Genomic DNA, 17,398 nt, shown 5'->3' with positions numbered 1-17,398 from the left:
GGCTTCAATTTTTTGCCTCATCTCATTTTGAGAAGAAAATCTGACAAAAGCAACGTATTATCAGGAAGCAAGGGGTTATTTACCTAACCAAATCAAGCATATTTGAGCTCCATCTGCCCTCCTGCTAGTCTAAGCTGGCACATTCCTGTGGCAGAAGACAGCATTTTACAAAAAATGCTTGGTTGGCCTGTGTGTAATACAGCTTTTGATGCTTGATCCTGAGCAGAAGTACCCTCTGAGTTTGGATTGCAAAAACTGTACAAGAGCCCCACCTTAAAGCAGCCTTCACCAGTTGCCAAATTAAATTGCCTTCTGTCAGGAAAAAGCCTTCCTGGAGGATTTCTGACCAACCACAATATTAAGAATATTTTTTTTTCTTAATTTGCACATAGTCTAGAAAGGAAAAGCTGCAGAGGTACGATATTAACTGCTTTATCATGTTCCCAATGAACAGCAGCAAAAAGGCATCACAAAACCTCTGAAAAACACAAGCTGGCACATTATCAGAGAAAGGAGACAGAAGAATCACGTCACACACAGCTCACCTTGACAAGGCTGACAATGAAACCAGTAAAACAAACAAACTACCAAAAAAAAAAAAAAAAAAGAAAGAAAAGTCAGAACGAGATATGTTCATTTTCTGATTATTCATTCTAAAAGCACCATTGATTTTCTACTAACATATTAACTCCATAAGCACAAAGAAAGGCAGCTGGTGAGAGCAGAACCAAATCACTCAGGAGAGGGACCTACACATTCCCTGCTGCAGTGAGAAGTTCTCTTGGCACAAAGAACCCAGAAAACGGTGTCTTTCCCCAACCACTTTTGGCAACCACTTAAAGGCTACTCTGAAATGACTGCAATTATATTTCCAATTTCAACTGCTGGCCTAGTCATCTCCTCCTTGCAACTCTGCCACTAAAAAGCATTTGGATTGTCTTAATATTGCCCAAAAGAAAAAAACCGCAGCAAACTATGCAGTAGCTTCACGCCATCAAAAGAGGAGCCTGAACCACACTTGCTTAAGTAGCTGTGCTACATTTACAGAACTTTAAAAAAATTCTGTATTTAAAGGACTAGGAAAAAAGATTATATTTTCCTCTTGCTGAAGTATTGAAAGTGGAATGTTCTCTGCTGGAAATGAAATGGTGGGCGTTTGATGGCATATTTTAAGTAGTATTCTTCTTTGTGCATGCAGTGTAATGCCACCCAAGGGGGAGATTAAAAAAAAAGTCTGCAATTTGCAAGTCCATTTCAAAGTCATATCGAGGATGATGTAAAATTCAGGATAGGATTCTTGAGAGAAATCTCCCCGGAAAATGTGTATGTACCTCAGGGAAGCTTTGGATTTGCTTCCCTACACTGGAAGTCTGTTCTGTCTTCTGACATTCCAATGTTGTTTACTCTTTGCATCTAAATTCAGAATTATTCTGTGGTTTATTACAAAGGTGTATCTTTGACGAGCAGTGAGGTATTTCTCTTCTGCATCCTCTAAGATTTCTAAAAATCCCTATTTGTCTTTAAACTTTCATTGGTAGTGAGGATATAACAGTTATTTTTACAACAAGGGATTGATCCTGCTGTCAAATATAATGGAGGGAACAGGCATTTACACACGCCTTGGCCATGGGAAAAACAGGATTGTCCACACAGGTCTGATAATTTTGAAACAACTGCAAACAATATCATGCTTCAAGGCTTTAGGCAGTCACTAGCAGGATTAGGAGGGAATACTCTCCTTAATCGACTTCTGCCTAAACGGGTTTTCTCTTTGCCTTCCCCGGAGCGGTTCAGACCGGCCACAGATGGATCTGGGGAGAGGGAAGGGGTAAGAGCATTTTCCTGAGGTCAGATTCTCTTCCTTAGCTGCCTGACAGAGTGGATGTTTAGACTCAAATTCATCACCAAACCTGATGCCAGAATGTTCCCCTGGGTCAGCTGAGGAAGGAGGAGCAGAGATGGCTTCTGTCTTCACTTGCAGTGCATAACACATGGCCTGATTACAGAGATAAGCAGCTTGATCATGTAATCACATCCCACTCACCAAAAAGGCTGGGAGTACCAGTGACACCACAATCCTTCCTGTCTTTCTTCCATGGCCATGACAATTTGTACTGCAGAAGGTTGAAATGCTTCAGTCCAACACTGAAGTCTTTAGATTTAATCTAGCACGGCATCAGGGTGAAAGGAAAAACAACCACAGAAGACCACAGCATATACTCAAGTGAACTCCTTTTCCTCTTTAATTCTAATTAGTTTAATTCCACTTAATTTTTGCCATAAATAAATTAGACACTTCTCCTTACTCAGTCTTCTGTGTTAATTCTCCAAAGCCCTACCCTGATTGTGTCTCACTAACCACAAGGAGAGCAGTGACAACTAACCTGGACAAGAAACCTACAGTTTATACAGCTCAAAGCAGACAGATTTTGGAAAATTATGAAATCATAGGAAGAAAAAAAAAAAAAGGTCTCAAGTATTTTATGTTGATACTTACTGCTTCACTGTTTGCAGATCAAAGAAAACAGTGACAGAAAAGCTCTTACGAGGACACCTAACCCATGACACTGAGATGATTCCCTGCACCAGCAAGGCACTGGCACAGCTGTGTCTCACTTCACTCCACATCAAGAGGGGTTTTGCTTCTGGTACGAATGACAGACTCAAATCTGTTCCTTTAGATTGGTTTGTCCAGTTAAATGAAGATAAAAATGTATTTTGCACTACAGGTGACACAAGGCTGTTTTTTTAAAAAATACCCAACTCTGTCCAGTCCTCCAAACATGTGAGACACAGCGGCCACAGTCAGGCTGTTATTGTGCACTATGATCAATGGGACTTTGCAAATCCTTCATGCCAATAATTCTCCTCTTTTAAACTGGTATTGGGTGAGATTATCAGAACAAAACCAAAAAATTACGATCACAGTTTATGTTCCCAGCTTTTGCAAATGACAGGTTAAGGTTTAGCACTGTAATAAACTACAGTCAATAACCTTCCTGCTTGTGTAATAATGCAAAAGCACTATATAGATTGTATCCGTATTGCTTAGTCTAAAAATAAACACACACAGATTAAATAGGACATACATCATATCTATACATGATTCCTTTATGAAAAGCAATTATTTGTGCCGAGAAGAGCAAAAGTTTGGAGTCTGGAGCTAACAAAATAATTAAGAATAAAGACAAAACAACATAAGCTTAATTATTATTATTTTAACATGTTAAAAATACAGTCACATCAAAATAGGATACACAGTTATAAAACTGTTGCAGATGACATAAGAAAATAGTGTGTATATATTTTATATATAAAAATCTACAGTATTTACTAATGCTGATACATATTTTGGAGCCTTGCGTTGCTTGCACAAATGAATTGTACAGCTTTGTTATCAATTACAGAACCATCATTAAACACTGAGATTATTACACTTAGCCACAATATTATATACATACATTTCTAAGCTGCTGCAAGCAATCAGAACTAAAGTAAGCCCAAGTCATATTTATCTTCACAATTTTATTTTAGTTTCAGTGTAGTGCTTTGCTAACTGTTACTTCGCTGCAGTTTGCAATTTTTAAAATATAAAATTGCCCAGTTATTAAAAATTACATCAGACACGTTATATACACACAAAAAAAATGTTTTGAAACATACTAAGTAAATGTTACTTCCATTCGTAAAAATTGTTTTACTTCTGTACCTTAAAACTTACCGAGCCAACCTGCAGCAATAATAGGCACTAAAGCTCATTTTTTAAAGGAAAAAAAAAATAATCCATTTCTATGTTTTCAGTTAAACAAACCTTACAGAACAAAAGACAACAGGACAACCTTCCAAACCATACTAAACTGGTGTTGATGCCAATGTTTAGTACTTCAGTATTAGAAAAAAATATCTCTGTTCAGCACTCCAAGGACCTCTTCTGGCAAGACCCTCCTGTGCCTCAGCTCCCAGGAAGGGGTCGGTGCATCCAGCACCTGCTACACGGCACCAGCAGCTCCCAGGAGGAGCATCCCAAATGTGCCACTTCACCTGCTTCTCATCACCCCCAATTCACAGTCAAGGCAAGGAAAACACGAAGTAGAAAAGGCTGCAAACACTGGTTAAAATTACTTATGTCCCCAGGAGTTTAAGGTTCCTGTTAACAACAGTCGGGATCATCTTAGTGTAAAACACCGCACAGTGTGAGCAGCCCAACAGCACATGCTCCACCAGGCACAACCCTGCTGGCTCTTTGGGGTAAAAAAGGGCAAAACAGAACAGAACTGACTCAACAAAGCTCAAGAGAAGGGACACTGCATGCTCACACAGCTCTGGGAATATCAAGCCTTGAGCAAAGCTCGGACTCCTGCGTGCGCTTCACAGGAGTGTCAAGGAGCTGGTCATTCTCTGACACTTGTGAGATTTGGCCCTGCAACCAGTTTTAGTCTGACAGCACAGCATGGCAAAAAGGGAAGGGTGCAGCACCATTTCTGCATCAGGCATTACTCTCACTCTGCTCCAGTATTTTTGCATATAGGACGACATTCTGAAGGTAGACTTGGGTGAGAAGGTAAAACTTCTCTGCTTTCTATGCCCCTAAAAAAAACCCCTAAACACTGCCCTGAATTTTAAGCACCATTACTTAGCCAGATTAGAGACACATTTTTGGCTTTCTGCTTTTGCCTGCCTGCTCCTTCCTGCTGAGGAAAATAACAAACAGTAGTCAAAGGAGAGGAAATTAACTCTCATATAAGATTAAATTAATAATCCCAAAGCATCTCTCCTGCCCAGAACAGATACTGGGATGCTGAGGCAGTTGTATAAAAATGACAGAAATTCCCATTCAAAATGAATGGCTTCTCAAATAAATTACAAAGAAAAATTAATATGAAATAAAAGTACTTCACAAGCTTTGCCCAAAGTTAAATGCATTTACATTTAAACTCTTTAGCTCTTTTCCATATGAGTTTGTGTATTGTAAGTGCACACTCTCACACGCACACACACATCTGTACAGTGCATTAACAATGTCAGTCAAAATTAAACTTGTAATGTTTTACTGGTTTTAGGCAGGATTGTAACACAAGTTATTTAAAAGTAAGGAGCGATGACAGCATAAACCACATGGTGTGTATGAGCTTATTGCTATGTCTGTGTGCATCAGATCACTTCCAACAGCTCCCATCCAAGCCCAAGAACTCCACCAGCCTTCAGCCGAAGTTTGAAACATCTCTGAAATTGTGTGGTTGTTTCTAAACTCAGGTGAACCGTCCGCGTTTCAGAGAAGAACTGAGCTGGACCACCACTGACACAGTGACATTCAACTGGGTTTGGTTCTTGCCACTTTACTGAGCACAGCCAGCTCCTCAGAGGAGCACAGATTTGTGCACAGACAATCCATCGGATCTGTTCCGATAGTGCTGGGCTGGAGCCGGCGGGCTGGAATATTGGTACTGCGCCGAGCCGTTCTCTTCAAAGCTTGGTGAAGTCCTGTATCTTACCGGGCTATCCACAGAAACAGCAGGAAGACTGTGGTCTTGAAAAGGTGTTGGCTGAAAATGCTGGTATTTCTGGAAATTATCCAGGTGGCCTTTGTTAAGGTCTTGGCTCCAGGGCTGCCTGTAGGGCTCATGTCTGTAGGCATAGGCAGCATCCGGCCACTTCCTATCCTCTGGCACATAATCCGCTGGAGGGATTATGAATCTGACACCCGGGGAGGACCTCGAGTTGCTGGTATAAGCATCAACAGGGGCTACTTCTACGTGACCAGGGGCTGGTGGAAGAGGATTTTGTCGACTGGCAGGATAGGAATTCATTGGTAGTTTATTGGGGGAATAATCTACTGACATAAAAGGCCCGTATGGCCTCCCAGAGGGGCTGGTTCGACTCCCGTGGTAATGCAGAGGGACAGAACTTGCATTGCCTATACTGGAAACATGCTTTGGAGAATTCCCATGGTAAGTAGGTGGATTACTATAACATGGCAGTGGCTGTTTTGCATTCAGTCCATGAGGTAGGCCATCAGACTGAGATGCATACTTTGGAGACCTGGGTTGTGAAGCGAAGGTGTAATTATTGGGTATTTTTAACGGAGCCGGTACTTTTTCTGTTTGCCTTCTTGGACTATTGGAATATGCCACATGCCTAGGGCTCTGTGGAAGAGCTCTCTCAAGCATCTCTTCAACAACATTCTCATTCTCAGTTTCATCTTCTGAAACATTGTCATACTGAGATGCATTAGACCCTCGCTTACCTTCATCAGCATCCAAAACCCTCATCTTTTGCTTTACATTCAAAGCCTGCATTTCTCCAGGACTTGGTGGTGGGCCTGAAACCAAATGGTTTACGGGCCTCCCTTTCACATCTGCAGTAAGTTGCATTGTCTTTTCAATTATTTTGATATCAGATGGTTTATTCCACTTAGGTACAAATTCCCTTCTTGTATTTGAAGTAGCATTAGAATTTTGATTAGCAGCTGCATTATTGTACAGACTCGAGGTGTCTGGCTCTGCTGGCTGAGGCTTTTTTCTGGTATCCACCTCGTTCTTAGGCAAACTGTTTTGTGTCTCTATTGGTTGAATCTTCTGCTGTTTTAAGGAAGGTTTCTTTTCCACTGAATTAATTCTTTTTCGGTCATTTGATGAACTTCCTGGTTCTTCTTCTATGGATGGTCTCCTCTCTGTCCTTCTGGCTGCTTGTGTACCAGTGCTATTCTGTCCATTAAGCATTGGAGTGGAGTTAAGCACAGAAGGCTGAGGTTCTGATGGAATCTGCCCCAATGGCTTCTTTGGAAGTTCATCTTCTTTACCTAAAAAAAGAACAGGAATAACATAAATTCACCTTCGTCCAAAAGTCTTCTTTGATCTGTTGGTCATGCAAGCAAAAATAATTACAAATTAACAGGGTCTCTCTCTGGGTCACCATTCTGCTGAACACCTCCAAGGTTCTTTTGTACACTGACACTGAACAGAGATTTTTTTTATGGCTCTCATCCCAACCAGTTATTCTAGTCTTCCTTCCTACAGCTGACACAACCTTGTCAAGCTTTTGCTCTACCTAGACACTGCTGCTGCAAAAACTGATTTTCCTAGATGACATTTTGGTTACAGTACCTACTCTGTACATAATCCTCCTCACATTAAGCAAACTACTTTTCTCCACCTTAAAAATCCTTCCCAATATCCCTCTCCCATCTATTATCTTCCATTCATTCATCTTTTAATGTTCACTTATGGCAAGCTACACTATAAACTTTCTCTCACTTTGCTTTTTGGTTGGAGCTCCCCATTAACATCTGCACAGTTAAGAACTTGCTCCCCCTAAGCCCCTGCCTAGAAATTTCATCCTCAGTATTAAAAAGCTTCAGTAAAAGGCTCTACACAGAATAATTTTCTTTTCAGTTCAGCTTTTTATCAATATAGAACAACTGAAATAGCTGACACTAATACTGGCTATGCCACGGTTTCAGTCGAGCACTCCACGGACAAGTTTTGCCAAACACAAGGACATCACTTACAGAACACAGACATGAAGGGCAAGTTCCCCCAGACTGGAGCTCAACACATTGCAATAGCCAGTGGTAAACATTACTTATGTGGGGACCCAAAACAACCCAAACTGACACTACAGAAAGAATAAAGAAGTGTTTCATGGCTCATAGAAAAATTCACATCAAATTTTCCACTGCAATCCTTCTCCTTAGCAGTCACCACCCTTCATAATTTCAGCCAAAGTCTTTTATCATATCCACTTGCATATAACTTATTTAACTGTGCAATCCATTACTTTCCCATTATAAGCAGAAAAGGTCACACACTTCTCATTAAATGTATTAATCTAGATTTAATTCATTTGATCTTCAGCATTTAAAAAAAAACCACAAAACTTTTAAAGTCACCATAACCAAACAAATCGTACTCACTGTGTAACTATTTATTAAGCAGAAGCTCTGTTGTAAAGAGAAAAAAAAGAAATGGCTACCCTTGCTCTAATGTTACACAAAATAAATTATGCAAAATGGTTGTTGGTAAAATAATCTGGTTTGATCCCTCCTTCTTCCTATGACAAGAGCTGTAGAATCTTTTTCCATCGAAGATCATAAAGTTAGCACCTCACCTTCTAGCTATTTGTAATGAAAATTCTTTGTCTATATGGGTTCAAAGGAGTTAAGACATACAATGTCCCTCTCCCTGACTCGAGTGTTGTGGTTACAAGTGAGTGATGTTCATTTACACAGGCACGAGCTCCAGTTCAATCTTTGATGACTGGTTCATGATACAGACGCACAGAGGAAAGCCAGCAGCCAAGGTCGGTATTATTTATTGGAACAGTGTAACAAACTACCACCACGGAGCAGTTGCTATATAAACTAAATGAAAACTCAAGAGTTTGTGCCAGCCAGGACATAGCAGGAGGACAGCAGGGAAGAACACAGTGGTGCTGTGTGTCATGACAAGATAACTACATAAAAGCACTTAACAGAAACAGGCTGGTTTGGCCAAACAATTAAACCAGCCTTTTCTTGATTTTTCTTCATAAGAGGCCAAAGGTCATATGGGGACCTACCCTTTGCTTCAGAAATAACTTCAGAAACCTCAGTTTACATATAACACACACAGCATACCCAGGCTTTCTGTAGAAAACCCCTCCACTCCAATTTTCCCCCAGTTATCCTCCTCTCAATCATGATCATACAATGACGTAGATACACAAACCTCTCACACCCCAGGTACTCACTGTCCACCTTGCAACCAACCTGGCAAAGGCAGATCGTCCTGCTGAGCCCTCTCCTCAATTTCTTGTCTTCAGAGGGGAGATTCCCCACGTTAAAGCCCAGGGTTATACCCCTGGCACACTGGGATGTGTGCACACATCCTGGCACACTCCAGGATGGAGAACACCCCCCCAGACAGCACAGCAGGACACACGGCAGGGCAGGGCCTCAGCACTGGGCTCCAAGGAATGGCTCTTGGAATGGTAAGTCTCATGTTTGGTCTCTGCCAATGAAGGGCCCTGCTATTCCCAAATCAGGTTAAAATCTGGAGCATGGCTTTGCAGCCTTGCACACCAGTGGAGGAACAGAGGAGAGGACAGAGGAACGAGCTGCATGGATGCTGCAAAAGGGTGATTTAACAGCTCTGCAACACACTGACTGCTGCAACAGCCTCTCCAGAATTGTCCTTTAGTCTTTATGAACAGGAGTTCACTTTCTGAACTTGCTTCAGTTTGGCAAGAGGCATTTGTACCATTTAATTCCATCTGCCTCCTCACACACAGTGTTAGGCAAAGCTGAAGATCTTGTCTTCTAAACAAAAGTGAATTTTGCCCATAATAAATATTCCTGATACTGGCACTACATGTGACAGTGCTTTCAATCTTACCAGTCTTGAATGTTAAAACAGCATGAAGTCTGAATACAATACTTTGTTATTAACAAAGTAAATACCAAAAACTTGTCATCTAAATCATATAGAACTAGTTTGTATATGCTGCCAATCCATTTATAACCTCCAGGAGGACCTGGAGCAGCTATGGGATACTATAAGAAAATGGCTCCTCAACATCCCCAAATTCTTTAATTTGTGTTCCTGCATGCAAGAAATGTTTTAGAAAAATTGTTTATTTTCTTCTATGCTTGAAGTTAAAATATTCTAGTTATACATACAAAAAACCCTGAAGACCAGTTCCTCTAGCAGCTGCAATGCTTCCTTCATTTGGCCAGAGATGTTAAAAGCACAAACTGATTTCTTTTCTTCCAGCTTTTACTCTAAGAAATGCCTACAGAGCAATAGGAGATCCTTTAAATATACTTGGTTGCACAATAAAGGTGGGGTTTGTGTCAGTTTTTGGTTTTTAATTTCACACACTTAAGGTTTCTTAATTACCATTAAGCTCTAATAAACCCAAGTGAGAATACTGCAGATATTTTTATTGATTCTACCTCGACTGCTTTAAAGGCTACTTTCTGTCACTTTTCCTTCTCATTTCAGGGTAAAAGAACACACTACAACCAGGCATATGTGGACTCCATGCTCTAGATTATGTGTGGGGTAACATGAATTACGGCTGTAAAATGAGTATCAGGGAAGTGAAATTGTTAAAACTCTTTGTTGTGAAATTGTTAAAACTCAACACTAATTCATGTACTGAGTAAGAAGCACAGCGTTGCAAGACAGCTGTTCATTCCAAAGAAAAGCTCTGCATTGCAACAGCACGATACTCTGTTCATAGGCTGGTAATGCCAAAGCTTTGTGCTTTCAGGAAAAACAAAAATATGGAACAACAAGTGGGGAAAAGAAGAAATACAGCTTTAAATTTTAGCCATGGGGCTTTACAAAACTTGACCTTGGACAGAAACAACTGACACAGCCTTGTTTAGTCGCCACATCTGCATGTGCAACTAGGAAAGGCCACATTGCCAGAGATACCAACTCAGGAAGCAAGCACAGGCCTTGCTCTGGATCAAAAGCACTCGAGCACTGATCACCTCCTGCCATAAAAAGCACATAAACCCAGCTTGAGCTGTGTAAGGACCTACAGTGCTGCAGCAAATAGAAACCCTGCAAACCAGTCACCTTCTAAAGGAAAACCACATTGTTTGAAAATGCAAAATGGATATTTAATTCTAGTTGAAATATACAGCTCATACATAAATATCCATACACACATGCACAGAGCTGTCACTCACACTGAAACTACCAAGGACTTCAAAAAAACAAATAAAGACTCCTGAAGTTCAAAAAAAGTTCACAAAATTGACCAGGTAGAGGATAACCACATTACCACCATGCACCTGACTGCCATGGGACATTCCTCAAATGCACAAGTAGCATGCAAACTGAGTTTGGGAGTGCTTTAACCAGCCAACTGTCAGTAAGAACAGCACAAAACCCACGATGCTGCATGCTGGCAAGAAAGAAAGAAAGAAGGTAATAAAAGCAAAAAGCTGAAGAAATGAAAACACAATGCAAAGGCAAACAAAAGAAACTAAGTCACAACAAACATCTCTGCCTTAAGAGGTACAAACACAGCTCGCCAGACAAGCATGCAAAAGCACCAATTCCTTCAAGCCACATTTCTTTTATCTACCAATTTTCCACTCCAAATCTGCCTAAAGCCTCACACACAGCTCTCAACCATCTTTACTACTTCAACTAAACTCACTGTTCAAACTCCTTAGATTTGAGCATGAAAAAATTTTATGTGGGCCTTTTCAAGGACATTCAATTGAATATCTGTGTTGTTGATCCAAAATCTGAGTTTATTCACTGTCTGGACATACCTGTCGTACTGAAAAAGGGAAAAACTACTGAGTTCTACAAGAAGTATTTTTGGGACAAGGGCTTTTCTATAAATCCATGATGTTTAGATACAAGGTTTATAAGCATTTTAAAACTAGAAGTTAAGGCAGAGCTGTTTAGTTCAGCTGTGACTGTTCTGGCAGTGACCTCTGCAATCACTGAATGTGCCTTTGTCCTCTGAAGTGATCTGGGCTATCAGATTTTTCCCAAGTTGCCAGTATTTATGTGAGATGGGAATCTTTTAGCTCTCATCCTTCTCCCCTCCCTTCTTTCAACAGAACAGGTTCCTAGACAGTTTAGTTACTGGCTTTTCCCAAAGACAAACATTGTATCAGCTTCTATCAGAAACTACAGAGCAGGAACTACAGGATTTTTTATTTTTCCTTTAAAAGAAAGGCAGTGATTTAGTTGGCTTCTATGCAGTATAGCATAAAATAAGCAAACAAATAATACAGGGTGAAAAACGGGTAAGGAAGGAGAGAAATGGAAGGAGAGGGAGACAATTTAAGCAAAACAAGAAGAATCAGGTGCCTGTTTGTTGTTGGTAAACATATTCCCTGACATGAAAAGCAGCAGAGCAAATATGAGCAGGTCTGACTGTTCCCCAAAAGACAAGACATTCAAGTCATATTAAAGAAACTTTGTGTCCTGACTTCCTCCTGCTCAAACAAGCCTTGGCCACCACCCAGTGGAAGTCGGTCTCCACTGCAAGACTTTTCCAGATAATTGCTTCAGGAGGCACTAACAGCCTCATGCATCGAGTAGCAGACATATAATTGGAGTAAAGTGCTTTAAGTGCTCTCTCCGGTGAATAACAGTCTAGTCCTTAATTTCAGCACCAGAATACATGCACTTTGACTGTTCTAACACAATTTTCAAGGATGGTAATGGTCATAAAAACAACTCTTGAAATGACATCTTGAAATTTTGTGTTTATTTTCCATCAGTGACATGCCATCTTCTGCGGTTTACAAGTCTAAGAGAATTTTAAAGAAATTTAAGTGCCTGCAGTAGAAGCTCAGGGTGCTCTCTGTAAGTCAACCTTCGCTCCTCCTCCTTTATACACCTTCACTGCCAAAGGAGTTACTAAATGAAATCCTGCTGGACAACTTGAAGGGAGAACAAAATACACTGTTTGCCTTTCTGCTGCTGTGTCACTTTTGTAGTACTGACAGCAAGGAAAACTTACTTTATAAACATCTGCATTCAGATAAACAATGGAAATGTTAACAGATTTGGACCAACATAACTATCTGGGTCATATATTTAAAGATCATGGAAGTTTTAAACAGTAAATGTTTTTAAACAAAGGAAATCCAAAGTCTAAAACTGCCGAAGATATACACTAATTATATTAGTATAATTCCATATGTTATTTTAGTCCATCATATTGTAAAGTAGTTGTACCACACAAGAAACAAGGCAGAAAAAACAGTTTAGTTGATTAAAACATGAAATGCACTGTCTGAAATAGCTACTTGGGTATTCTTCAAGCACAAGTGAAAAATCCAAAACACCTCTGAAACAAAACACAACCAAAAGAAAGACACCATCAGAAACAGGAAAGTCAAGCTAACTTACGTATTTCTATTGTTTTGGCTGTCAAAAGGCACATGAACAGGGGAGAATAGACATTATTTAATAGATTATGATTAATATTTCTATTAATGCAGTATACACTTCTGCACTGTCACCAATGAATATGTGAAATGGATATTGAATAAAAGATACCAATAATAAATTTAATAAAATACAAATTTAAAAATAAATATCAAATAAACACTTTAGAATTTATGGCAAATGCAAGATTCAAATTTTGCTAGTTTTCCCTGAATACAGAAAAGGTTGGGAAAACTAGAACTGAGTTAGAGTTTAAAGCTGGTGTTATCATGCACCAATGTAGTTAAATTGATCACAACAACAGCAGCAGATTTTAAAATTTGCCAATACTGTTTTAAAATTAAGCACAAGAGCTTTATGTCTGATTTAGGGCCTGCTGTTAGGTCTATTAAACTTTTAGTCATTACAAAAAAAAATCCAACCCAGGAGCTCTCTGCCCTCCCTTTTCAGGACACCTTGTATCAAAACACAGGTGAGAAACTGTCTCAGGAACAGACCTGAGAGGCTCCAAGTCTTGAAGGTGGGCCTGGCTGCCTTGTTTACAAAGGAAAATAGTAATAAACTATTTTCAGCAAAGTATTTTTAATATGAAACTTTTACTGGCAAGCACTTCTGTTTATTAAAGTCAGACACTATAAAAATCTATTCATATATAAATATTGCTTATTAAGCATTGCATTATTCATGTAGTTCTACAGGAATGAGTTATAGCAAAGCTGGAAATTTTATCCCTATCTTGTGAGCACTTAAAGAATTTTGCTGCTGTTTTAAATAATAGACATGGAAAGAATCTGCATCAAGAAATTTTGGAAACCAATGGTGTACCCCAAGAAAATTCCTCTCATTATGCTCTAAACATCATCCTTGAATTAAGGAAGACATTGTCCATCCTACATCAGATCTGGCAGCTGGAGAAGATGTGAAGCCATACAGAGTTAGGTGAGTGTGCTGTTCAGGAACCAGCTGTGGTGTGGACACCCTGCACCAAATTCCAGGCAATCCAGAAAATACCAAATGCCTTTCCTACCAAATTTGCTTGAGGGTGTGTCAGAGGAGAAATACCTTAAAGGACAGTTTTTACTGTCTAGCTGTCACAGCCTGCCTCTCTAGGGCTCAATAACCACTTGGCTTCCCAGTAAGAAATGTTCTTATTCATACAGTCACTGTCTCCACAGAGTCACTGGAAGAGAGGGATGCCTGCCTTGAGGAACAGCACTTGATTTGCATGCCATGCTCTGAACCTTGCAGTTGCTAAGTACAGGTTACCCTACACTGGCCAGCACTAAGACTAGAAATTACCACTAAGAGGAGGGAAAATCCAGGGTCTGCTTTCTGCAAAACAGCCCCAGTATTGGCAAGAACAGATATACAAAATTAGCAAGATCCCCTTAACATCCATGTTTTCTGGTTGAGCCTTTTAAGGGTTTTAACAGTGAGAAAGTGTCTTCCTTCTGTGCTCTGAAGGGAACATGGAGCTCCTTAATTCACTGGGAGAAGCCATGGAGGAAGCAAGCCAGGGAAAGCTACATCAGACATAAGCAGACATCCACTTTAAAGTAACACAAAAGTTATTACCTCTTTTAATATCCTACTGCAGCTTACCCTACTAGGGCAGGAAAATCTATACAGCCTAACAAAGGATGCCAGATGGAAAATTCCACTGAGCTTAATTAGCTCACTGCTATTCCTGGATGACTGATACTGATGCAACTGTAAGATGGAGATTTTTTTTCTTTTTCCTAACATGCATTTTTACTTTAGTTCTTAAAGGTGTAATTGTTGCTCAGGGAAAAAAAAAAAAAAAGTACAGGACAGGAAGCAGTGCTTTGATTTCAGCTGAGAAAACAAAAATAAACACTATTTTCTCAGGCTACAGCGAATATTTAAACGAACAGGTATTTTTGTGGCTGCATGACACAGAATGGTTTCATATGTTTTAGATAGAATTAGAAGAAAAATAGTAAGAGTCAAGGTAGTAAAGACAGTAGAGTCACACAGACATCTGTACTGGGTTTGTGTGGCAAAGCTTTGGTAGCAGGGGAGGCTACAGGGGTGGTTTCTGTGAGGAGCTGGAGAAGCTTCCCCCATGTCCAACAAAGTCAATGCCAACTGGATCCAGGACTGGCCAAGACTGAGCGCAACAGGGATGGTGGCAGCACCTCTGGGATAACTCAGTTAAGAAGGGGAGAAAAAAAACCTGCTCAAGAGCAAATGCAGCTGGAGAAAGGAGTGAGAACATGGGAGAGAAACAGCCCTGCAGACACTGAGGTCAGTCGAGGAGGGGCAGGTGCTCCACGTGCCACAGCAGAGATTCACCTGCAGCACCTGAGGCCTGGAGGGCCCCACACCAGAGCAGGGGGATGCCCAAAGGAAGCTGTAACCCCCTGGGAAGTCTGCACTGGAGCAGGCTCCTGGCAGCACCTGGGGACCCATGGAGAGAGGAACCCAGGCTGGAGCAGGTTTGGTGGCAGGAGTTGTGACCTCATAGGGGATCCACACTGGAGCAGCCTGTTCCTGAAAAACTGCACCCAGTGGGAGGGACACACAGTGGAGTAGTTTGTGAGGAAGTGCAGCCCCTGGGAAGCACCCACGCTGGAGCAGTTCATGGACAACTGCAGCCTGTGGGAGGCACCCCATGCTTGAGAAAAGGAAGAGTGTGAGGAGTCCTCACCTTGTGGAGAAAGAAGCAGCAGAAACAACATGTGATGAACTGACCACAACCCACATTCCCTGTCCACCTGCACTGCTGGAGGGGAGGAGATAGAAAAAAATGGGAGAGAAGTTGAACCCTGGAAAAAGGGAGGGGTGGGGGAAAAGTTTTTTTAAGATTTGGTTCTGTTTCTCACTATCATACTCTGACTTGATTAGTAATAAATTCAATTAGTTTTCCCAAGTCAAGTCTGTTCTGCCCATGATGGGAACTGCTGAGTGTTCTCTCCCTGCCCTTATCTCAATCCAGAAGCCTTTCCTTGTATTTTCTCTCTCCTGCCCAACTGAGGACAGCAGTGACAGAGCAGTTTTGGTGGACACCTGGTGTCCTGCCACAACATATGAGCAAAGCTGAACGTCTAGAAATTGTTCAGAACCTGTAAAAAAAATATTAGTTGAAGACAGTGATTAATAAAACCAAAATTAAGTGAGAAAAAATTTTTAAAAATAAAACCAAAGGCTCGTAAAATTCATATGAAGAACAAATGAAGCAGCCTCACCCAACTACAGATTAACAGTAGACAAATCAGCCAGATTCCCAAGGATTAGGATGAAGGCACTTTATTTTTATTCTGTGAAAGGTTAAGGAATGTTCCCTTCTACCTCTCACAAAAACATACCACACACAGGCTTTCCCAGGTTACTTTGAAATTAAGAAGGAAAAAAGCTCAGTTTCTCATCCAGCACCAAAATATAATTCACTTTGGCTTTGCTTTTCCTGTTTCAAAGTTAAACCTCCCACATTCATGTAGAATGGGAAAAAAACCCAACTAAACAATACATTTTGTTACTGCTGTTGCTTTAGCTACCCAATATAAAGAACCAATATGGCTTGAAACAATTAGCATCCTGTCAGCTTGTCATATCAGAAGTCACACTGAAGTGTACCCAGTATGAAACCAAACAACTTGCATTTCATGGCTAAACTGCCTTGGCAAGAAGATACAGTCACTGTCCTTTGCTGCTGGTACCCACAAGAAGACTCCTTGAGTCTCACACTTTCTGTTCCAAGGGGGGTGGTGGCTCTCACGTCACCTGAAGCCTCCTCAAACTTTCTGTGAAAATCCAGAGTATTCTCAAACAAAATTTCACTTGAAGGCATTTTATATTCCCCAAAAACAAAAGCCTTAAAACATAAATAAGTTAGGAACAGACTTTCTGCCTTCTGCACCAAGAAAATTTTCAGTAGATTCTGTATTTTCCACAGAAACTCTCAATGTGACTTGCATGGATATGATTTTCTAGGCTGGAAGATACAGCACCATAAAAATCTTACCCAATTCTTCAGCTACCACAGTTTGGAAAGTAGAAACACTGATGAAATTTAACTTTACCACATCCATGAAAAATCTACACATCTACAAACTACTGAAGTTGTTGAGATAAGCCCCTCACTGTTCAAATATAACCACGGGCCTTCAATGATCCTTAAGGATTCCTTCCATCTCAGGATATCCTGTGATTCTGTGGTGGAGTGGAACTGATGGGAAAGGATGAAGTTGTTCACCTTGGCCAAGCATCAGCTGTGACAAGGTGTCTGATAAAGCTCATGGCTGAAGAGCAGTGATGGAAAGAACAACTTCAGCAGCACAACATTTCTCAAGACTGAAGCTTTTGGGAAAAGGATGGAAAGAAGGTGGGATGGGAAGGCTACGATTACAAAGGGGAAGGAACAGATGAAAAGACAAGGGCAGGAACTGGACTTCAGCCTATTGTGGGTGGAAGAAAGTCAGCTGGAGAGATTGTACAGAAATTCAGAAAGAGGGCAAAACACAGGA

General features: G+C 40.6%; 1 protein-coding gene and 1 long non-coding RNA gene across 7 annotated transcripts in view; one reads left to right on the top strand and one right to left on the bottom strand.

The window, feature by feature from the left end:
• LOC135415034 (uncharacterized) overlaps positions 1-17,398 on the top strand; it is a 621,260-nt gene that overhangs the window by 499,311 nt on the left and 104,551 nt on the right. The window lies entirely within an intron of this gene.
• The window catches only part of USP6NL (USP6 N-terminal like), a 117,327-nt gene continuing 103,127 nt past the window's right edge, over positions 3,199-17,398 (bottom strand). For all 6 annotated transcript variants that reach the window (XM_064656513.1, XM_064656514.1, XM_064656516.1 and 3 more), the window contains one exon: positions 3,199-6,799. In XM_064656513.1, the coding sequence (XP_064512583.1) occupies positions 5,358-6,799 (1,442 nt within the window). In that variant the 3' untranslated portion in view covers positions 3,199-5,357. The remainder of the gene's footprint in view (positions 6,800-17,398) is intronic.

Source organism: Pseudopipra pipra, chromosome 5 (genome assembly GCF_036250125.1).
Source record: "Pseudopipra pipra isolate bDixPip1 chromosome 5, bDixPip1.hap1, whole genome shotgun sequence".
NCBI lineage: Eukaryota > Metazoa > Chordata > Aves > Passeriformes > Pipridae > Pseudopipra > Pseudopipra pipra.
The sequence above is the reverse complement of the archived record's forward strand: the minus strand, read 5'-3'. Positions and strand labels throughout refer to the sequence as shown.